At 42.0% G+C, this 23,050-nt stretch overlaps 2 protein-coding genes and 1 long non-coding RNA gene across 4 annotated transcripts; 1 reads left to right on the top strand and 2 right to left on the bottom strand.

Annotated features, from left to right (window-relative positions):
* Positions 1–145: 145 nt before the first annotated feature.
* slc43a2b (solute carrier family 43 member 2b) lies at positions 146–9,238 on the bottom strand. Of its 2 annotated transcripts, XM_019873272.1 has the most exons (15): positions 9,050–9,238; positions 7,874–8,185; positions 6,064–6,358; positions 5,593–5,648; positions 5,416–5,492; positions 3,953–4,045; positions 3,730–3,863; positions 3,259–3,452; positions 3,028–3,171; positions 2,833–2,850; positions 2,158–2,290; positions 1,906–2,038; positions 1,633–1,706; positions 1,413–1,536; positions 146–1,335 (listed from the first exon to the last, which is right to left on the bottom strand). In XM_019873272.1, exons 2-15 carry the CDS (start codon positions 8,031–8,033, stop codon positions 1,174–1,176), a joined length of 1,797 nt encoding a protein of 598 aa, XP_019728831.1. In that variant the 5' UTR covers positions 8,034–8,185; positions 9,050–9,238; the 3' UTR covers positions 146–1,173. The 2 variants fall into 2 exon arrangements, with proteins under 2 accessions (XP_019728831.1, XP_019728832.1); XM_019873273.1 differs by lacking the exon at positions 2,833–2,850 and having other exon boundaries at positions 9,050–9,237.
* On the top strand, positions 3,400–6,281 carry LOC109517853 (uncharacterized). The gene is made up of 4 exons (XR_002168621.1): positions 3,400–3,485; positions 3,676–3,841; positions 3,964–4,073; positions 6,193–6,281. It is a non-coding gene; the product is annotated as an uncharacterized LOC109517853 (long non-coding RNA).
* A 2,771-nt stretch (positions 9,239–12,009) lies between the features above and the next one.
* hephl1b (hephaestin-like 1b) lies at positions 12,010–22,965 on the bottom strand. The gene is made up of 19 exons (XM_019873279.1): positions 22,638–22,965; positions 20,610–20,854; positions 19,349–19,561; positions 19,092–19,277; positions 18,752–19,006; positions 18,234–18,402; positions 17,986–18,125; positions 17,763–17,894; positions 17,474–17,679; positions 17,025–17,166; positions 15,355–15,567; positions 14,667–14,883; positions 14,438–14,577; positions 14,074–14,199; positions 13,884–13,990; positions 13,143–13,374; positions 12,773–12,912; positions 12,517–12,670; positions 12,010–12,384 (listed from the first exon to the last, which is right to left on the bottom strand). The coding sequence occupies exons 1-19, from the start codon at positions 22,808–22,810 to the stop codon at positions 12,305–12,307; spliced, it is 3,270 nt and encodes a 1,089-aa protein (XP_019728838.1). The 5' UTR covers positions 22,811–22,965; the 3' UTR covers positions 12,010–12,304.
* Between the last annotated feature and the right edge of the window lie 85 nt (positions 22,966–23,050).

Genomic DNA, 23,050 nt, shown 5'->3' with positions numbered 1-23,050 from the left:
AAGTTGGGGCTGCATCTCAATGCACGCGAATGATAGATTAGAGTAGAAATGACAACATTCTCGTTTGTAAATTTTGGGATCTTTTGGAGCATCTAGTATCTAAATATTAATGTTTAAGCTCAGCAGAATAAATGTCATTCTCATGTTATTCATAAGCAATTGTATCTTTATTTAGACTCAAAAGGCACATCGGGCAGATATAAAGTACATAAAAAAAAAAAACTAAAGAAGGTATGACACAAAATAAATATTCAAATGGTTACTCTGCCTGTAGCAATACCAAAAATGCAGTTTGCGTGATGTCCTTTGTTCAGCAAGCCTGAAAGACCCTGACATACATCTACAGTACTGTTCCTACTTGAAAACAATGTAAGCCACTTAAATGTGGGGAAAGGTAGGCTACATTCAAAAATGACCAGAGAAACACAAGGTGGTCTGAAAATGAGTTCAGTCTTAGAAAAATCCCAAACAACAAACACAACAATTTTGAAATTACTTGAAAAGGCGTATTCGGGCCATACTGAAACAATAGTTGTACAATTCTGAGAATAAAGTCAAAATATCACGAGAGAAAGTTAACAATTAAATGTCAAAATGTGATTAATATCATTCAGTATTTGTAAACAAACAAACAAAAAGATTTCTGAGTGTGCAGTTCTCGCAATATTACCACTTTATTTTTCATCCGACTACCAGTCCAATGACAAATCTTTTTTTCTTGTAATATACCATTACTGTTTTTTTTTTCTCTCGTAACATTACAACTTTCTCACAGTGCATTTTGTGGCCCTTCTCCTCCCGCACATTCACTCACTATGGTTGCTAAAGAAGATTTGAGCATTAAATTATGTGAGCAGTTTTATAGGACAAAAGCTGTTATAATGTGGAATTGTGTGAGAGAGTGACCAAAATAAAGTTGAGGAATGGGGGAATGCAGAGTGCTGATGCCTCTTTCCTTTCACAGTCTTTCCTCTTCCGCTTCGTTTAGCCTTTTTACAGTTGGGTGGTAGACTTCCAAAGCAACAAAGTTTAAATAAAAGCGTGGTGGTGTTAGCATGCTATAAGAATGTTATCAATAAACAGAAATTGTCAGTTTGCACGCATGTGCGTGGCACAACTCAAGATGCGCAGTCTCTCATCATTCTTCCATCATGTTTCCACTTTTCTGTGCAATTAAACAAAGGCCTCCGGAATGTCCGAGCCATTGATTTTGATGTAGATCTTGGCGTTGTTCTCCTTCTCGTGCCTCTCTTTGTGGAGCATCTGTCTGTAGCAAACCAGGTAGAGAGGCAGCAGGAAGCCCAGCATACTGAGGCCGAGCAGGCCGATGTTGACCTGGAGAGGGTGACATCAGCGTTAGCTGCGCCCGGAACGTTTTGTATATGTGCATATGGGTGTGTGTAATTACGGACCCAGAATGGGTCTCCCGCCAGGGGTCCCATCATTGCCAAAAAGAGGGGCTGCTGCAGCAGAGCAAAGACAGCACTGACTAGCGACTGCATGCCTGTCAGACTGCCAAACTGCGAGGAGGGGTACCTGGGGTAATAAAACAGGTGCATTTAGCACACGCTTTGAAAGATGAGATCGCTCGATAGCAACGTTAGGTTCAGATAGTCACGCAGTAAAACTTACACAGCAGCGTACAGGCCACCAACGGCCGAGTGAATGAATCCTCTCACGACAGTGTGCAAGATGAATGACACGATCTGAAACAGGAGTGAAGCAAAGATTGGTGATTTTTAAAAAAAAAAAAACAAGAATAAAGGGAAAATTTTTGCTACAACCCAGGATAAATATTTAATGACTTCGGCTTCTGTGTTGACATCTACTGTAGTGTGTTTCGGGCATGCGGGTTCTCCCAGTTGTTGATGTTAAGAAAAGACAAATCTCAAAAACACTGCTCACCTGGAGGGGGAGGTTGGGTATCAGGCAAGTGATCCCGAAGCCCACCAAAAGGAAATTCGTTAGCACAAATGCTCGCAGGGCGTTGGTCACCTTCTGAGTCTTTCTGTCTCTTCGCTTTTTCTTTGGTTCATCCCTAGTGATGATATCCTCATTAATTTTGCTTCATGGCATTTCAATCGGGCATTTATGTGTAAATTTGTTCACGTAATTATACACAACGAAGAAGTCTATAGCCACGTGACTAAAACTCACTTGCTGGACGCATTCTTTGATTCCTCTCCGTCGTCACAGTCCTTCAATTTCCAGTCCATAATCTGACCAATCACAGGAGTGGTCATGAGGCAAAGCAGCTGAAGCACTCCGAAGATGGACGAGTACAAACTCACTGTGAGGATCAGGGCACAAATATTAAGACACAGGAAAAATAATGGCGCTATAGGCTGTCATTTGATGGAAGAACGGCGTTATGGATTGTTTTCATACGAACTGAAGTCTGAGGATGTAGTTAATTATTAGTATGTAGCAGGAAGTAGTCCATTCTTGAACAGCGCAAAAGCCCATTCAAAAGGGAAATTTATGAAGCGCTCTCTCATGGAGGTACAGTAAGTGCAAAGGTGCTTATGTGATGTGTACTTGGGAGGGCAAATTCAGCTAATAATTACAATCTTTGATTAGTGGTGGTTTCGAGCTAAAGCTGAATGATGCCTGAAGGACTCCGCTGTAAACATGCCTCACAGTCGAGGTCAAAACGATGAAGTTATAATATCAGCTATGAAGAAATAGCAGGATGTTAGAGGGTGTAGACAGGGACCAGAATGTTGCTGTTAGTGCTAAAGTGCTAAATGTTAAATAAATGCTAGGTTATTGAAAGGACGGTGCCTGGATACGGCATTGAAAGAACGGTGACTGAATAATCTGCAATCTTACCAAGTTCCATTCTTTCCACTGAAAACCAAAGATTGGGAACAGCAATTATTCTACAACCTTAACTATTAGATGAGCAACATTGATGAAAAAAATATCATCATCATCATGATCCTGTGAGAATTTAGGAGTAAGACGATATCCAACTCAATTCTCACAAGACTGGGCGACCGATCGATTCCACACAACAAGGCTAACCTGTGTTGAGGTCACCATCGCTGAGCACCTCGAGGACGCTGTTCATGGCCCCCATGTAGAACAAGAGACGCAGTTGAGTGACCGACATGGTCACCAGGCTGAGCAGGAAGATGGGTGTGGTGATAGTTTTCAGGAATGACTGAGCTGCAGAACCGAGGAGATGGCACATTAGCATTCAAGTGAAGTAGCGACGCACGATGAAGGTGAGCGAACGAAGACCGCATCTCCTACACTCTTCTTTGGGCTTCTCGTCCAACTCCAGGTCCATGGTGGACAGGCAGAGCTTGCCCTCCTTGGTAGGCAGATCTTTCTGCACCAGGCTGTTGCCCACACTGAGACGACGGCCCACTGTGGTCACTTGGCGGTAAAACTGTTTGCCGGTGATTTTGTGGTCAAAGCCCAGCCAGCTGAATTTGATCTTGACACTGAGAAATAACAGTGGGGGAGCAGGAAGCTTTGTAAGGACAAGCTTTTATCACGTTCGAAGTTCATGCAACTGTTATCGCTGAAGTACAGTATTTCAATTTCAACTACATTGGACTCATCACTGGACATTGAGATACTACATAAGGTCTGTCGTAGATATTGCACAAACCAGTTGTCTGCGTTCCATTTGTAACTTTGAAACGGTGTCTGTACTGCTTGCAGGTGACTTATACATATTTCCTGTGTGTCACTGTGTATATCTAGGACAATACTCACGTGTAGTCCATATCCTCTGGTCCTGGGAAAGGTTCCAGGGGCCAGTTGAAGAAGCAGTTCAGGAAGACCAGTCCAGCACAAGCTGCCCACACGACCAGAATAGTAATGAATGGTACGCCGAAGTCATAGATCACCTGCGCAAAAGGACAGAACCATGTGATGATGATGTTGATTGAAGGGTGATTGAATCAGATTGTTTTTTGTTTTTGTTTTTTTATTTTACCTTGACGCCAGGAAAGGTGACAGCAGAGGAGGCATAGGAGCCAATCATCAGGGCGATGAAGGTGGAACGCAGGTCCCCGAACATGTTTGGCAACTGGTGAAAGAGACAGACAGTTGGCACAGTAAGCATTTGAGCAAAATCCTTTGAGGCACTGCTCAAGGTCTACGGCATATTTTCCACAGCCAAGCATTATTTTTAAGCGAAAAAATATGACGGGACAGAAGGCTCATTTGTTACAGGGATATTTTAAGTTCCAACATCAAAGAAAGTGAGAAACGTGAGCGGCAACCATTCCAAGTTAAAGACATTAACAAGCTCTTCTGTTTCGAGAGACTGAACAACAACAAGCACATTGAATTACATAAGAGATGGGAAAGGAGAGAAAGTAGAAGGGTGCCTCCGTGGCGATGAGCCAGTGATAGCTACTGGCTATTGCCCAAGACCTTAAAGGTCATACGATTATATGCTTGCATCAGTCTGAGGTGGAGTCACGTAATAATCAACCAAACACTTACTGTTTTCTTCTTATTATTGGGTGTGTAAAGGACAAAAGTGGAAGGGGGCCGTGAGATAGTGTATAATGTACATGTACAAGAGAGCTCTATTTATTACATACAGTATCGGAGACATTGTACAGTATAGGCAGATTTACAAGAACCCCTCTGCAGTGAACAGCATCACCATGGTACAGTTTTGGACTGTGTGCTTCCTTATACGCCCCAATGTTGGCAGAGGTGGGGAACAAAAGGGAAAAGAGTACTGGTTTGAAGTGGGAATTCTCAAAAGCATCAAATATTGTTTTTCCACTCTGGCTCTGAGCCATGTTTAATTTCCAGAAAAAGCAATTCTGACTGCAACAACAAGAATGACTGGAAGTGGTGCACAATTGTTTTTTTACTGTTTGTTACTTCATCCTAAATTTGCATACTCCTTAAGTGGTAAATAAGACTTCTACTGAGGGGTGGACATTTGACAAAATTTATTTGATGGTGTGGTATCAGACACACAATTTTTCAAGTTTTAGATTAATGTCAGACAAATTGGTGGATGGTGGTTAGCATAGTGGTTAGCATGTCTGGTTGGTGGTTAGCAATTCTGCCTCACAGCTGAGAGGTTCTGGTTTGGGTTGAAGACTAAATTGTCCATTTGTCTGTTACATGTGTCTTGTGGGAACCAGTTTAGGCTACACCATGCCGCTTGTCCAAAGTCAGGTGGGGTAAACTCCGATTAGCTGTGACCCAAATAAAAATGCGCAATCGAAAAAGGATGTGGCTAGATTTTAATCCTCGAGCTGAGCAAAAGCATTACATCACATTTCCCAGTTTCAGAAAGTGAAAGACACCCTGACAATGAATGTCACTGGATACATGTTCTTATGGTTATACATCTGTAGAGGAGAAACTGTTTTTATATAAATGTGCACACCGTGGGCGTACAGGATGAGTAGTTTCCCACATGCTTACCGTGAGAGAGGTGAAGGTCATGCACATGCCACCAAAGCCATTGAAAGTCAGCGCGATAAAGATAAGCACTGAGAGTTCTGTGAAATGAGAAGGCAAAAAAGTTAATTGGTCTGTCAATGGACAAATAGTAACTGAACAAATACGGATGTAGGGTTGTGTATATATGTAGCACATTACCGTTTGGTTGGTAGGCTCCATAAGCAATTAGCAGACAAGACAAGCCAAAGCATGTGCTGAAAGGACAATAAACATGTTTTCTCCTTCAGAATTTGTCGCACCTCTTTTGAGATAGGATGAGGGGTGGAGAAAGCTACAGCACGTGGGCCATATACGGCCGCGAGAGCATTTTAAATGGCCGCTATGCAATTCTAAAAATAAAAACACCGCAGAGAAATTGTTCCTGAAAACATTTGTATAAAATTAAAAACACCTTTGAGAAGTATGACCTTCAGAAAACGATAAAAACTTAAATGATCCCAAATATGAAAAAGTGATTGAAGACTGTGTAATTCCGCGGCGGGGTTTAGAAATTTAAATTTCGCTTCACAATTGCTATTCGAGGTTCCACAACAAAGCCAAGCACGTCTATTCATTCTTCAAGTTCAAATATTTTGTTGTTAGTGAAAATAATCTTCATTTGGCACTCACCTGCCCAACAGTCGCAGCTTACGAGGCCCATACTTGTCCATGACGATTCCCAGCGGCAGCGTGATAGCAGAGAGGAGGAAGGAGCCCACAGTGAAGGCCAGATTCAACATCTCATCCTGCTCTTTACAGATTAGCCAGCCGTTCATCCTCAGAAGCCCGTCCAGCGGGACCAGGGGCGTCATCTCCACCCCGCCCCCCAGGGCACCCACGGCGCCTTCATCGCCTTCATCGTCGTAAATGTATTCGTCCGATTCTTGCGTCATCCCCAGGGACATATTGTGGCTGGAGCTGTTACCTGAAAATGTAAGTCCAATATACCATAATCAGGAATTTCTGTGAATCACTTGTATTTGTGTGAAATAGATTTTTTTTTGCCTTTTTTTTTTATATATATTTTTTTTTAGATCCATAGCAAGTGTTTCAGTTGACCGTTATTTAATCGGAGATTAAATTGAATCAGGTCGGCTAGCTAAAGCATATGTCATATCACTTCATGATGATCATTGATTTCTCTATTTTGTTTTTACTGTCAGCTCTCTCTAATTCCGACTCTTCATCACTTTTCCTATCAGCCTGTTGTTCCCTCCTTGGTGTTTATCAGCAGACTTTAAACTTCCGTATGGCCGCTAATAAAGTGCTGCTCGTGCTTTCCTGTGTCGCGCTATCACCTGTCACATGCCTAAAAAAGAGCTGAGCTGGTGCTGCCATCATCTCCTTACATCATCGGGCGAGTGATAAGACGTTTGTATCATCACTGCGGAAGTTACCTGTAAAGGTGTGAAGGCCAAATATTTACTGTGGTCAGTGCCCACTAAATACCATTTTTTTGCAATCTTGGGACACTTTCAACCAGAAATACCCTATGAGACGAAACTGCATCTTCTGAATATCATGCAGTTGAGAAATCAATTTTGTAAAGACTGTGTAGACGATAGCTGAAACAAACAATCTGACCAGCCAATAGTCAACTTTGGTCACCAGCCACATGCCGTTCATAGGGCAAGACATTATTTTGCATTTCAATGAGGATTCGGGGGATACGTCTGACCTAAATGAGACTGCTTCTGCCTGGGCCGTTTAAGTCCACCGTGACATTTGATGCTGGCCTCTCCCAGAGCAGTTTGCTGATGATAGTTTACAACATGATGTGGCGCAGGATGAGCACTCGAGTTAAATCAAACAAAACATGGCTTTTATGCTCTTGCTGGCTTCATCAAAATGATCAGAGTGATAGATTTATTTTCTATAATTCTTCCACTAGCACTTCCAATTCCATCTCTTCAAACTCATTTTGCGCTTGTGGGCCTCTCCCAAATGTGCCTTGGGGAAAACCGAAAGCACAAAACCCTCATTTAAATATGAAGATCTCCAGCACTTTAACCTGTTTGCCCACAGAGCATTTAATGTATGATCATGAGTCAATTCAATTTGGTGCGCGCTATTTGGGATCTTAGTAAATCAGGCCCTATATGAGCAGAAGCTACAAAAATTTGTTCAGATGTTGAAAATAGGTATGTGTGTGCCCTGCCTAAGCCAGTCACATGACAATACGTCCATGCTTTCAAATTCTAAAGACATATGTAGGTTAAGCAAGGCTATGCAAAAAGATAGTTTGGGATAAGACTGGCGAGGACAAGCAGCTGATGTGCTTGACATCGCCAGCTACACTCCCGGCATGCAAATAACAGTTATATGGTGCTTTTCAATAACACGAGATAACATTCAGGTTAACATGCCTAATTCAGCAGTAAAATAGTAAAACCGATATTGTTCCCACACGAAAAAGCTATGCCATTAAGCAGTCACTCACCTTCATCGCTGCAAAGGTACGAGTAGAAGCCTTCTGACTTGAGCATAATGAGAAGCGAACCCCATCCCAGGAGCACAGCAGAAAAGAGGAGATTCTCAATGATGGCAGTCACCGCCATCCACCAGCGGCGGGCAAATGCCGTGGCCAGCGTCGGGGCCATGGTTGAGGGAATGAAGATGGGCAGGCAGAGAGTGGGAAAGAGCTAGAGAAGTGAGAGAGACTACAGGGTCCCAAGGAGGGCAAAAGAGAGGGAGTTGGCTGTTGTCGCCTCGTTGACCGGCGCTCGCGATGAAGGATCAGTGATCACTTTATCTGGGAAAAGACAAAGGCATGAGGGGAGGGGAAGGTTTTATAGTCGGCCTATCGCTGCAGGACACTAAAGGCCAGTCAGGGCAACTTTTACAACAACAATTAACTTTGAACCCCGCCCCAAGATAACCAAATGTGTTGCATGCGTATAAAGCATTCTAATGTCATCTCTCAAGAATATATATGTAACATTTCACCAAACCAGTACGAGTTAATAATGCTCAGTACAGAAATGACTAATGGAAAATTATTCATTTACAACACTTTGCTGGCCTGCTCCGTTCTATTCCATAATAACTGAGTGAGCACCTACAGTGAAATCAATGAGTTTCTGTTGTTTTCTGGGAATAAAAGAGGGGAAACTGGTCCAAGATGGACCCCATCACCTCGAGGCCCCTCAGTCACTAACCCCCCTCTGCTTCCCTGCCTGAATGTCCTCAGGGGCCCGTTCAACCGCAGCACTGCAATTACCGTTATCTTGTGCATTCAAAACATAAAGGGAACGCCAGTCAAACAAATTACTGGAGACAAAAGCATTCTTTTGAGTGGAAACGAAGGTAATCACGGGTCAAGTTTTGGTGTCATAATATTAGAGAAAGAGAGCGATTCTAAAATGTTCTAAAATGCAAAATAAACCCTCTTGAATTCATCCTTAATGCGGAAGAAAATAACGATAAACTAAACACAAATACAAACTAAGTGATACCAAAACCGAAACACCTATCCAAACAATTAAAGTAAAACAAAGGGCTATAGGATATCTGTTCAATAACGATAATAAACTTCTATTTTTTATTAGTAATAGTGAAACACATCCGTCAAGTACAATGCAGTTTAATCATTCCATAATGCAAACACGAGTCTTACCTCCCCAGCCTGTATGCACCACCTCTAGTGTGTTAAAAAGCCACATTTACAAAGGGTGTCTTTATATACAGTACGCTGTACAAGGCCGGCGTACAAGGCCGTTGTAGTGCGCCCTCTATGGGCCAGTGTCTGACTGACATCTTTATCTGTGCAAAACAACTCGCCACAAAAACAACTGCGGGTCTATATATTTCGATTGATTCTGAAGTTTGTGACACAACAAGTACTTTGTTTTTGCTGTCTGAAGATTAGACTAATCATGAAATTGTAAAATGAAAATAAAAACATTTGAGATTTAAAACATTCCTTGAGGGGTCATGTGTGATGTCAAGATCGAAACACGATCAAGCCAGACAAATTGTCGCTTAACACATAATTGGATTCTTATAGATAAGGATGAGTGATTTTTTTTTTCTTCTTCAGACTCTGGATCTGTACCGATACTGCACTGAAACCAGGAACTGATTGATTAATTGCTTCCCTATGTAAAATGTTTGTCCTATTTACCCTGCAATAACTGTGCTTGAAAATCGTAATGAAGTGGAAATGGGGGAGTTCTGAGTGGGCAACATTTCTGAAAGTACAGTAGTCTAAAAAAACAACAACCATTATTTCTTACAGCTGGTTTATTATAGTTTTAAGAGGGGAAAAATGCTTGAAGCAAGTGAAATGCTCTTCCAAAAATACTGCCTAGTAAGAGCAAATATCGTAGCATAAATAGAACAAGCATATTTTGCTTTGATTTCAGATACTTAATTTTAGTTCGATTTTAGTTTTTGCAGTTGTGTCGGGAATTTTGCTTGAATTGGAGGTACAGTACTGAATCTGGTTTACATTTTAGTTGTTGAAACTACTGGCTGCAATTAGTCACAGCATTGACCCGTGATCAACATGGAAATGAGTCGCTGAGTGGTCTGCAGTCACACCCATTGATATGCAACGATGTGTCGTTACAGTGATGAACATCTGTGGTGTCTCAAACCATTCACGTTTGATCACTCGGTCATTGATTAATCAGACGGCACGAGTTTCTGTCTGGGCGAGTCTGTATTTACTGCAAACAAGTCAAGTATTGAGTCACACGTGGCTTCTTTCCTTCAGCTCATAAAACAGATGTTTTGTTTTATTTTAGATAAAGTCCAATATCCAACGGAAAGCAAATTTGCAGTTAGACGTTCGACATTCACATATACATTGTTCATGGAAAATCTAGGCCGGTGATTCTCAACATATGGTACGAGTACCACGAACGGGGTTCCCTTAAGCGACATGGGAAATAATCACTGCCTAATCACAATTCAGTTGTATTTAACTTTTAACTTCAAAACAGCTTCATTTATTGTTAAGAACTGTTTGATTTGAAATATTTTTGAGGTACATATTTTATTTAACCTTTATCTGCAAAACATTTTAATCGAGCAGTTTTTTTTTTTTAAATATCAAATAGGCTCCAGTGAGCGACGCCAGTGAGGATAGATATTGTAATAAATATACATAGTGTAAGGATTGTATATATTTTTATAAACTGAAATATATTTTTGATTAAAAACATAAATTCCAAACCAATGAAAAGCACATCTTTCTTTTTTTTTTAAAATCAAACCTTATATTTGCTAAATGCTGCACTACAGCATCAACAGTCAGTGTAACAAGCAGCACCATCCTGTGGAAGTACGTCAAACAATCACATAATGTGAATCAGGGGCGTCACTAGGTTTCAAGAACAAGGGGGGCTTAGCCCCAAGGGGAACACAGCCCCTTTAGGGGGGTCCGGGGGCATGCCCCCCCGGGAGAATTTTTTTCTACATTCTGTTAAAAATCCATAAATTCCGTGCACTTTGAGAGCAAAATGAAGAGGCTATGAAGAACTACACACATCACATTCGTATACTCTTTACTATGATGGGGCTTCCTCCCCTGGACTTTAACTGGACTAGATAATAGAAATTATAGAGTTCAAAAGTTCAATCTTGGTTGTTCAAGGGAATTAAAAGGATGCCCGATAACATAACCTATATGACAGTAGTCCTATATTCCTCTCTACCAAAATGTATTAATATATGCTGAGCCCCCAGAAGACTATGTATTTTGAGATGTCTGCCGTGATATGCAATTTAAGTTAGTACAATGAGATGCAAAAGCTTCATCACTTTGGAAAAACAAAAGTTGGCTGCTCAATACTTACTGTAAGCTCCGATTGCATTTTGGGAACAGCCTTGCAAGTAAAATTAGCCTTGAGATCTGATAGACTCACCTGTCCAGCAGAGCTCCCCCCGGCTCACTCTCTGTGCGTCTTTAGCCTGATTCCTATCAAATAAATAAATTGATTTTATATTTATTTTTTTATTTTATATAGGCCAAAATCTCAATAGGTGTTGCCTCAAAGAGTTGGTGTAATGATTATTTATGTAGTTAATTATAAAATGTTGCTTAATTTTTATTAAGCACCACCTTAATTTATCCAAAAGTGAACACTTGTTACAGTGCAGTTTCTGCTGTTACTGGAGATATTTTAGCGGACTATAGTCACTAGTTTTACCAGCATGGATGCATTGAATACTTAATTTACCTTTCTAAAAAACTGTCGAATATCCATGCTGTCGACTCAACCTGACTTTCGGCAATGAACTGTCAGTTGTTGCGTTAGCATTTGATGTGGCGATGGTGACAGACACGTCAAATGCTAACTCAACACCTGTTGCGTTCAGGAAACCTGGGAGATTTAATATTACACTAATGGCAGGTTATCGAAATATAATTTAAAATGGCCACATTACATTGAATTTGATGCAATATATTAGCAAAAGTACAGGAAAAATAAATAATACTTTTTCTAAAATAATGCAATGAAATTATTTAGGGGGGCTAAAGACATTTTTAGGGAGGCTGAAGCCTCCCTAAAATAGGCCTAATGACGCCCATGATGTGAATGTGTGCAATACTGAGTAACACAACTCAACTTTGACAAAAACAATTTTATTGTACAGTTACATTCATATCAAAATATTTGGTGCAGCAGTGCTTTGCTAACCCAGCCGAGCAAATGAACATAACACAACAGCGAAAGCTTCCAAACATATAAAATAGTTCTAAAGGAATATTACATATACTGTACTAGAATTTGCACAATCTTAGAAATATTTGGACAAGGTTGACATTTGCATTAAGGCACAACGTCAAGTAAACAAATAGCCATGTGTGATTCTGCCCCTTTTTTTTTTTAACCCAGTGTATTTCGACAGTTCCCAGAGTCTGTCAGTGCATCCCAGCTGCTACCAAAAGTCCAAATGTGAGGGAGAAGAACAAGATCTGCCTGGGACCTTCAGGAGCAGCAGCTGCAACAGGTTTTACACATTACAGCAATAGAAAAAGTGATTAACATGATATTCTCATACAAGTATTGCGAAACAGTGATGTATACATGTACAAAGGACGTTAGAAGAAATTGACACGTGCTACTAATTTACCATTGATGGTGAAGGTGGTCTCCATGCCTGCGTGGATATGGTCAGTCACGTGACAGTGGAGCAGCCACGTTCCCGGGTTTCCAGCCACCATCTCCACAGTTTGAAAAGTCCCGGGGAAGAGGTCAAAGACGTCCGCACGGTGCACGCGATCGGTCTGACACCAACAAGGACATTGTATATTGATTTGTGTGGTCGAATTAATATTAAGATATGAAAGCCAATTAATGTGACGGATTTAAGGTGTGTGCAAACTCACCTTGTAGGTAAAAGTCTCAGCATGGAAGTGTACAGTGTGCATGTCCACTTCGTTACCCATGCCCAGTAGATACCAGTCAACCGTTTGTCCCTGGGTCATCACCAGTCCATGGAGGTTGCCGTAGAGTTTGCCATTAATCCCTACATTACACACATTTACACCATTTAAAACCTATACGATTAACTCGGTGGATGAGCGATTTACGCGTCTCCCTCACAGTTCTGAGGGTGGGGATTTGAATCTGGCTTCCGGCCTTCCTAAGTCAGGTTTGCATGTTTTCCCCGTGCTTGTGTTGTTTGCAAACTCCAAATAGAAAGGTTGAAATTCAAACTCAGAACACTAAGGGAGACATGCTAACTAGGGTTCTTACCGTGCATCTTGTTGCTCTCCTCAAATTCTTCATCCGGTGTGAAGGTGTCAGGGTCCTCCCCGAGGTATGTTCTGATGTTCTCTTTTAAATAGTGGGACTGGTTTTCATCATGCACCATGAAAAACAGCGCAAACTCCTTCTCTACGTCGAGCCTCTGTCGTTTGGACCCCTCACCCCTCAGAGTCCCGGTCCTACAGACCACCAGCGGGCCCAGAAGACCACTGTATAAATCCTGAACATGCACAAATGCGTCGTCGTTAACTTTCTTTCAACACGTCTTGGGTGTTATATTTAACTTCCACTTATGGACAAAAGTATTGGCTCGCTTGAAGAGTCCATCTATCAATCCATCCATTTTCAAATGCACTGATCCTCACAAGGGAAGACTTTCTACATGATTTTATTTTCTAGAACAGATCTTTGGGAATACTGTATGTGTCCATTCATGCAAAAAAAAAAAAACATTTGTCAGGTTAAAGGACACTGCTGTTGGCTCACAATCTCTGTTCTTTTTTTGTTCCAAAGGTCTTTAAGTTAAGGTTCCAGGAAAATGAAGGGGTTGAGTCAAACCCCAGATTGATTCATTGACCGATCAAGAGCTGTCTCCCAACATTTTTGTCCATATGTCTCATTGCCACTTCCGCATGATATCTGCATGAAATTAATCATTAACATATTCTTACGACGCACCGTAGACCCTGTGCATCCATGTGACTTTTACTGTATGTAGGCAACGTGTACCTTGATGAAGTCAACGTCAGAGTAGTAGGCATAGGAAATGCAGTTCGGATCCGAGTCCCCGGGTCCGGAGCTTTCCGGTACATTCCAAGACACCATTGTCAAGAAACCTGATCACAGAAAATTCTCAGCGCTCAATGAGCAATGACAAGCCAAATACATGTTATTATTATTTTTTTTTTCGCATTCTTACCAGACTGGACAGCAAGAGAAGGGCCAAAGGTCTGAACTCCATGTGCAGTAATGCTGAATGGATGCCTTGCTTTATTTTTGAACATGATAAGAATCTTTTCCCCCACCTCAGATTTGATGATTGGACCTAGATGGGGAAAAAGACAATTCCAACTTAGATGTGTTCTAGTTTTACCGATTGAATCAGCATAAAAGGCACCCGACAGGTCTCAGTGACTTGAGCTGAGGTGGATCTCGAGTCTTATGGTATTTCCTTTTCACACAGGCACTTTCTTGCCCCGTGGTATGACCTTAAACCACTCCCTTCCATTCCAGGTGAGATGTGTGTATTAGACTCTTTGGATTATAATGAATCCAAATCTTACCCAGAATTCCCAAGTGCTCCTGACTGGGATTCCTCTTCTTCTTAACTGTAAAACTTTCATCAGTGTATTCTCTATACACGACCTTCTTGTAGCGTGAGCCAATTCGGTTCTTCCCTTTCCCAACAAATATATTGCCTGGACTGAAAAAAAAAATGATTGATTTTTTTTTTTTTCTCAGTCATTAGCCAGTAGTACGGAAAATTTTGTCCTAAATGTCAGATTCGCATACCTGTCCTCTGATGTGCTGTGGTGTTTCTCAAGCTCCCACTCCCTGCTGGGTGAGTAGTCCCATTCGATTTCTTCAGCGGCGATAAAATACTGAACAGTTTTGGTCGGCGCTGTATGCATGCTATTCACTTTGCGACCTGGGCAGCGGGTTACCCTGTACTGCTGCCTCATGCCACCTGAGTAGTGGTCTGTTACTCTGCAGCTCACTTCGTAAGTGTCTGTCGGAGAAATAAAAGAAGCATAGTTGGTATCTGGGAATCTTTCATTCTTTGCTTCTGGGTTTATGGAAACAGTTTGTGGAATATAGGCTTTGAAATGACATGCAGTGATTCCTTGTCAAACGTTTTTGTTTTCACTGAATTTGTTTCATTTCTATGACAGTCTGGTTGTGCTTGCTGGTTAATGGTGTGACTTCTCCTTGAACTGTGCGGGAAAGATTCGCTCGCATTTGCATAGGTGGAAATACTTGACATGTTTCTATTTCAGGAAATTACAGAATACCGTGGTTTCCCAGATAAAGGACTTGGACATCTCCGTCCTGTCCCCGGAAATCTAAATATCTTCATAAATATATCTTTGTCGATGACATATCTGCTTGACAAATAGACTCTGGATGAATGGGTGACCCCTCCCCATTCAGTCCAAAAACAGGATGTGGTGTCGCACATGTACATGTTTGTGAGACTCACCAGGAGTGTCTGGCTGCATCTCCACAGTAGTTGTGGTGTGAGGGAAGAGGTTGAGGGTGTCCCTCGTGGTGCCCTGCTTCTTGAAGGTGTTCCCCTCGAAATAAACACCGTGGATGTCCACCTCGGTGCCCAGACCGAAGGTGTACCACATAACTTTGTCCCCGGCGCACATGTCCAGTCCGAGAAGGTTCCCGTACATGAGTCCATTTACGGCTGTTGAAATGCAGGAAAACACACAAGGAAGTGTGAACCAAAAGCAACAAACTAGAACGTTCCCACATCTGTCCACTGCACTTAAGTTAGAAAGGTCCAGTGTTCCCCCAATATGATGGATATAAACATTTTTACACACCTCTGTTCAAATGCCAGCTTTTTATGATATAAAAAAAAGACCAAAAAAAATCTGTACAACTCAATGGAAAAGACTGAAATCTTTCAGCGAGGGGAAGTAAAAGTAAACAATGGAGATTATGTGATTGTGCAAGTGTGCACACGCTCTTACAACTGTGGATGTGGCTTTAAACTTCATCCAGTCGTTTATGTAACATGGGTTCACTGTTGTGCACATGCTAGATGCACGGTGTTGATGCTTTATGATCTTCACCATTTGAAGTGCGTTGCCGCTATATTGTGGCATCTGTACACAATTATGAACTGCTCACCATGCATCTTGTTGCTCTCCTGAAAGTCTTCATCATCTACTTTCGACTCATTGGTGCCAAATGCGTCGATGTTCTCATTCAAATACCAGCTAAGGTTTTCGTCCATGACAGAAAACAGAAGAAAGAACTCCTTGTCCACACCCTTCTGTCAATAATGTGAACAGAGGTCAAAACATTACCATCACGGTATCATGTGATCCAACACAAGATCATATTTTCACATTATTTTACCCTCCACCTAATCACGTAAAAATATGACAAACATGTTTTTAGTATGTTGTAGTTCTACCCCATTTCCAACTGCAAATGGAAATTTTTTTCATGCTGAGTAACCTGAGTTCCGTTTTCCCCCAATGTGGCTGCATCTCCACAGTAGTTGTGGTGTGAGGGAAGAGGTTGAGGGTGTCCCTCGTGGTGCCCTGCTTCTTGAAGGTGTTCCCCTCGAAATAAACACCGTGGATGTCCACCTCGGTGCCCAGGCCGAAGGTGTACCACATAACTTTGTCCCCGGCGCACATGTCCAGTCCGAGAAGGTTCCCGTACATGAGTCCATTTACGGCTGTTGAAATGCAGGAAAACACACAAGGAAGTGTGAACCAAAAGCAACAAACTAGAACGTTCCCACATCTGTCCACTGCACTTAAGTTAGAAAGGTCCAGTGTTCCCCCAATATGATGGATATAAACATTTTTACACACCTCTGTTCAAATGCCAGCTTTTTATGATATAAAAAAAAGACCAAAAAAAATCTGTACAACTCAATGGAAAAGACTGAAATCTTTCAGCGAGGGGAAGTAAAAGTAAACAATGGAGATTATGTGATTGTGCAAGTGTGCACACGCTCTTACAACTGTGGATGTGGCTTTAAACTTCATCCAGTCGTTTATGTAACATGGGTTCACTGTTGTGCACATGCTAGATGCACGGTGTTGATGCTTTATGATCTTCACCATTTGAAGTGCGTTGCCGCTATATTGTGGCATCTGTACACAATTATGAACTGCTCACCATGCATCTTGTTGCTCTCCTGAAAGTCTTCATCATCTACTTTCGACTCATTGGTGCCAAATGCGTCGATGTTCTCATTCAAATACCAGCTAAGGTTTTCGTCCATGACAGAAAACAGAAGAAAGAACTCCTTGTCCACACCCTTCTGTCAATAATGTGAACAGAGGTCAAAACATTACCATCACGGTATCATGTGATCCAACACAAGATCGAGCCGTGTTATTTTACCCTCCACCTAATCACGTAAAAATATGAATAAAAATATAGTTCTGCCCCATTTCCAACTGCAAATGGAATCTTTTTCATGCTGAGTAACCTGAGTTCTGTTTTCCCCCAACTTATTTTACCCTCCACCTAATCACGTAAAAATATGACAAACATGTTTTTAGTATGTTGTAGTTCTACCCCATTTCCAACTGCAAATGGAAATTTTTTTCATGCTGAGTAACCTGAGTTCCGTTTTCCCCCAATGTTCCTCTGGAGCACACGAGCAGAGGTCCCACTAATCCCGAGTTGGTGTCCTCAACAGGCGCTGTTGCAGAGTAGTACAAATAAGGGATGCAGGGAGAGTCAGAGGATGATGGGCCTTCCAGCACCTGCCAGGTGTAGGTGAAAGTCTCCCCCGGAGCGACGTGAGCGCCAGGTTTGTCAACACCTTATTCACAGAAAGAACTGCAGCTGTCACACCCGTTTACCATAGTGTGTCTTATTTTTATGATTTTTTTTTTTTTTACTCACCATCATTATAGCTACTTCCTTGAAAGCGCTTTTCATAGTGCAAGCCATGAGGATGAATGCTGTAGTTTCTATCAGCCCGATTCAAGAAGGTCACTCGTAGGGTATCTCCTTCCTCCGCCCTCAAGATCGGACCTTGAGGGAACATTGGAGGCAGACACGATTATGCAATGACGGGTTAGGGGAGGGATTCAAATTTCTCCTGTGAGGAACGGGAATGCATCACCTAAGATTCCTAAGTGGAGAGCATCAGTACTCCGTAATTTTTCCGTGCTGAAAGTATCGTCTGTGTACTCTTTGTATGTCACCTTCATGTAGGTACCGCCGATCCGACCTCCATCTTTACCAAAAAATGTCTCTGATGGACTGGAAAAAAGGCATGTAAGCAAATTTTGCTGGACTTTGTACAAACATAAAAATTCGATAAATGATAATAAAGGATGACGAGGCTGTCCTCGGCAATATGGGCCTCACCTGTCGGGATCAGTGAGGGAAACATTTTGGATCAGATCTGTTTCCAAAGGACCATAGCTCCACAAGGCTTTCTCTGCTGCCACATAGTAATTCCTGACAATGCCACTCATCTTTGTGGAACTGGTCTCATTGCCGCATGACTTCACTTGATAAAAAGCCTGCATCCCAGCTGCAATAGGAGAGAAACATTTGACACACGCTTGGGATGTCTTGGAGACTCCATACCGAGATGACAATCAAACTCTTCACTTTTATTGTGTTGTTTTCCTGTTTGAGCTCGCGTTAATCTCGTAACTAAAATGTTTGAGTGATATATCTACGGTATTAAAAACAAAATATCTTCACCATCAGTATGCTAATGTTACAAAGGAATCACACTTCCTTGGTTTTTGTACATTTACACTATGTAGACTTTAATCACTTCCCTTACTTTGAACAGCCATAAGATACAGTGCAACTTTCTCATGTTTACAGTACGGGACCAGATGGGGAGGGGGGGTAAAGGTCAAGCGCCCTACCTTGCAGGTGGTCATTAACTTGGCAGGTCAGCAGCCATTTGCCCCCTGCTGTCGGGATCATCTCAGCTGTAGCAAAAGTAGCTGGGAAAAGGCTGAGCACATCGGTTCGGTGGCCACGGTCCAGTAAGGTATTTCCATGGAAAAAGGCAGAGTGAATATCCACCTCGTTACCCATGCCAAACAAATGCCAAGACACTGCACGGTGCTGGCACAGCTCAATTCCGGGCAGGTTACCAAACATGTACCCATTAATGGCTATTACACAAGGGGACAAGGAAAGGTCAGAGGGAAGGAGATGGTTGAAACAAACATGTTGCATTAGGTACAGAAAATATGTTACCATGCATCAGGTTTGACTCCACAAAGTCTTCGTCTTCACGGTCAACTCCAGCTGGATCAATACATCTCTGAATGTTGTCCTCGAGGTACCAACTCAGGTTCTCATCCACGATGTTAAACATCAGGAAGACATCCTGGGCCACATCATTGCGATCTATGCCCTCTTCACTACTCTGCTTCAGGATCCCTGATGAATGAGAGATCAGATACTGTCCTGGCTCTATTTACACTGCCCCTATTTAATAAGGGCCTCTATACCTTTCTTGCATGTAAGCAGAGCCCCGATAAGTCCGGAGGCGATATCCCGGGGGGCTTCCAAGTGAGAATGGTAAACCCAGGTCAAGCAGTTGGCGTCGTCATCAGTCGGAGCAAATTCGGGCCTGACCTCCCAGCGGTAAGTGTAGCTTCCCCCTGGTGGTACAGAGTCGTCCTGCTTGAGGTGACCAGATGTTCCATCTGGATAAAGCGCTCCTGGGAGGCCAACAGCAACAACAAGAAAAAGTCAGTTTCACTTTACATTTAGAATTTACCGTACATATTATGTGGGCTTCATAGATTGTATATGGTTCCATCCTAAATGAAAATAATGACCATTTCCTTGATTGAAATATGATTTATGTGCTCTGTCAGCATCTCAATAGTTAGCTATGCCACAGTGTACTTGACACTGTTGTTCCTTAGAATGTGCTGATTATATCAGTATTTTTTTTTCAAGTGTGGCAAGAAAGCAACCCTCCTTCCTCTTTATCCTCATTCCCTCAAAACCGCAAACCCCCTTCCCCTCTTATTAACATTGAAAAAAGGCTCTGACTTAGGCGTGCCTTATCAAGAGCTCAAAGCAAGGCAAAGGTTTCTGAAGTGTTATTTGTCTTATTGCTTTCTGGGTAAATACTCGGTTTCAGTTCCCAAGAGGAATCTGAATGGCAGCCACCCGCTCTCTCCTGAAAAGTGGGGGATGGGGACCTGTTGCCAAACAAAGGCTTCAAAAATACTCGAGCATTGTTGTCCTGGGAGTTTTCTTATCTCCAAAACAGACATCAAGTTCTGGAATGCTGTCCTGTTTTTTTCATGTGCCTGTCACAAATTCAATTTTAGACTTGAGGCATTAAAGTAGAGTAATGAGCATTTTTTTCCCCACAATGTAAACATTCCCATATGGTTTAATAAAAAGTAAAGTGCTCGCTTATAGGCACATTTTCAGCACTGGCAGCTGTTTAATTTTACACTAAAAGCGTCGACAGGAACTTAAGTGACACAACTGTTATTCTACAATACACACAAGTCATTCATTACATATCGACTTGAGGCATTAAAGTAGAGTAATGAGCATTTTTCCCCCCCCACAATGTAAACATTCCCAAAAGGTTTAATAAAAAGTAAAGTGCTCGCTTATAGGCACATTTTCAGCACTGGCAGCTGTTTAATTTTACACTAGAAGCGTCGACAGGAACTTAAGTGACACAACTGTTTTTCTACTATACACACAAGTCATTCATTACATATTCTCTTTCAAATCCACCTTCCATGTTCTTCTCATAGAAAACTCCATGGGGATGCATCGAGTAGTTCCTGGATGCCATGTTCTTCAAATGGACCACGATGATGTCGTTGACCTCCGCTCGCAGTATTGGTCCCAGGAAGCCCAACCAGGTGGGCCGGGGGGCTTGTTGGCTGTATGTGGCATCGGTGTACTGTCGGAACATGGCCTTTTTATAAACACTGCCAATACGCTGGGGTCCTCTCTCCAGAAAAATTGATGCATGCCTGAAATTTATCACGTAGAAGTGAGATTTCTCGTAAATGGGCGAATGTTCTGAAATTGATCCGACAAGAGTCAGCTATGTGAACCACTACATCTCATATCACACCAGAAGAAGACAGCGGAAGAGTCCTTACGATTGTTAAGAAATTGTTCGATGTTAATAATGTATACAGAAGTACAGATTCATGTTTCATGCAAAGTATAACTAGAGATGGGGGATGAGAGTTAAACTTCAGTCGATAATTTTAGGAAATGGGTCATGGAAAGTCTCGACTTTGATTTGTTTTCAATTTAGTTTTCAGTTTCGACTTGAGTAAGTTGATCGTTAGACTTAACCAGTCTTGCTTATTTACATTTGTACATTGTTTACATTCCAGTGTGCCATTTTTTGTTTTTGAAAGAAAAGTTTTTTTTTCTTTAATTCGTAGAGCACGCAAACCTGGCAACCCGCCTATCATGCAGAGTGCAGAAACCACACAGGGCGCTCCACAACGAATTGAATTTTTGAAAGTGTGTTGAGTCACGACTCACAATTGAATACAAAGGAATCATAAATCAGAATTGTTTACAAAGGCTATAATTTATCTTCATTCCTTGTCAATCGCTGAAACTCTAAGAAATGAGTCACAGGTCAAAGGTTGCTCTTATGCTGCACAATAAATTGAATGCATTGTACGTCACCGTCAACCTGGTTCACCAAGGGGGAGAGACCTTTTCCATGTGGCCAAAATGTTGAAACTGAATCAGGAAATCAAAATGTGTCGAAAGTTCAAAACAGCCTACGCTATAAATGCTTAGTCTGACACCAGCCCCAAAAAATGTTGACCACAGTGAATGCTGGCTTCTGGGGGGAAGAAGAGTTGTTTGGCTGATCAAGTTACTCAAAAAAGTCCAGTATTATGTAATCACCCTCCTCTGGCATGCTCAAACAGGAGCATAAAGAATGTTGAGACAGTCCTAGCTCTTCCCTGATAGCCACAGTACATGGTGGACACTTGAATAAATGAATGACGCACCCCAAAAATACTTTTTTTTTTTTTTTTTTTAGTAGCAGGTTGTGGCAGTAGGTTGGAGTGGGGACTTTGACCTTTACTATATGACTGACATCACAGTGTGTAACTTCATTGACATCATTTCATGCCAATCCTTTCTCACTTTGCGGGAGCCCTGTGGCATCATGTTGCCACAAGATTCAAAGTCTCTATAATTTTTAGACAATAAATTGAAAAGCGCTCGCTAGATACATTTGAGTCATGTGTCTCTGTAATGCTTTGGTGCAGCAGGAACTGGTCAGCCACGAAGGTTAAGTGTGTGCACATTTATTTCCGCCTATTATTCTGCTACATTCAGCTCATCGTTTTACTCATTGCCTCGCTCACGACTTTGGCTTGAAGATGGTGGAACCACTGTAGGTTGCATTTGTGAAGTATTGAAGGCTTTTTGTCAGGTCAGGGGCAGGGGTCGGTTGTTATATACCGGTACCTGTAATGTACTTCTGTAAATACAGTCAACTATATGATTGTTAAGCGAAAAGGGAAAGAACATTGCTGCAGGTGCCCCCTCAAAGTCCAAGTTATAATATGAGAGACGAGTGTTTTATTATAGTCAATGACAACAGAGAAAGATAGTAGCGAAAGAGGTCAAATTGTCTGTCTTTGACCCCTTTTGTGTGTTATAACACGTTCCTCTGAGTCACTGGTGACCTCAATATACATCCTCCAGCTCCTAAAGAAAAACTTGTGTTTGGGCTTTTGACAGCATGAAAAGAACCCGTGATCCACTCACTCATCATTTGCGACGTCCACGTTGTTCAGCAGGTTTTTTCCACTTGGCGCATAATTCCACAAGTCCTCGATGACCCCCACATAATAGACCCTTTCTCGGCCCCGCGTCCCCTCCGCGGTGAGACACAAGATAAACAATAAATAGCCAAATAATGCGGTCCAGGTCCGCTCCATGGTCGCGCGGGAGCCGAGAGATGTTCACCGCAAAAGAAACAAAAAAGAGGCGACAATCCACACGGACGGTTTCAGTGGGGAAGCGCGTTTAGTGAACGTAACAGGTCAGAGGACTTGAGAGTGTGTGCGAATGAAAACAGTCAGTCTATTGAGGCAGGAAAGCAGCGACCGCCTCCGTAGAATGATGCATAAAACACACACAAGCGCGGAGACACACGGACGCACACCCACACACGCACA

This window comes from Hippocampus comes, unplaced genomic scaffold (genome assembly GCF_001891065.2).
Source record: "Hippocampus comes isolate QL1 unplaced genomic scaffold, H_comes_QL1_v1.1 scaffold59, whole genome shotgun sequence".
In the NCBI taxonomy this organism is placed as follows: Eukaryota; Metazoa; Chordata; class Actinopteri; order Syngnathiformes; family Syngnathidae; genus Hippocampus; species Hippocampus comes.
This window is presented reverse-complemented; position numbering and strand designations above follow the sequence as displayed.

Bases quoted from the DNA above. Each gene is read 5' to 3' on its own strand.
- slc43a2b (XM_019873272.1), bottom strand. From the start codon at position 8,033: ATGGCCCCGACGCTGGCCACGGCATTTGCCCGCCGCTGGTGGATGGCG. The intron at 5,649-6,063 runs GTGAGTGCCAAA...TTGTCCTTTCAG, and splicing joins AAGCTGCGACTGTTGGGCAG to CACATGCTTTGGCTTGTCTT. The intron at 1,707-1,905 runs GTGAGCAGTGTT...CTCCTGTTTCAG, and splicing joins TACCCAACCTCCCCCTCCAG to ATCGTGTCATTCATCTTGCA.
- hephl1b (XM_019873279.1), bottom strand. From the start codon at position 22,810: ATGGAGCGGACCTGGACCGCATTATTTGGCTATTTATTGTTTATCTTG. The intron at 17,680-17,762 runs GTGAGTAAAAAA...TCTGTGAATAAG, and splicing joins AGGAAGTAGCTATAATGATG to GTGTTGACAAACCTGGCGCT. The intron at 12,671-12,772 runs GTGAGTTTGCAC...TGTTGGTGTCAG, and splicing joins CTGAGACTTTTACCTACAAG to ACCGATCGCGTGCACCGTGC.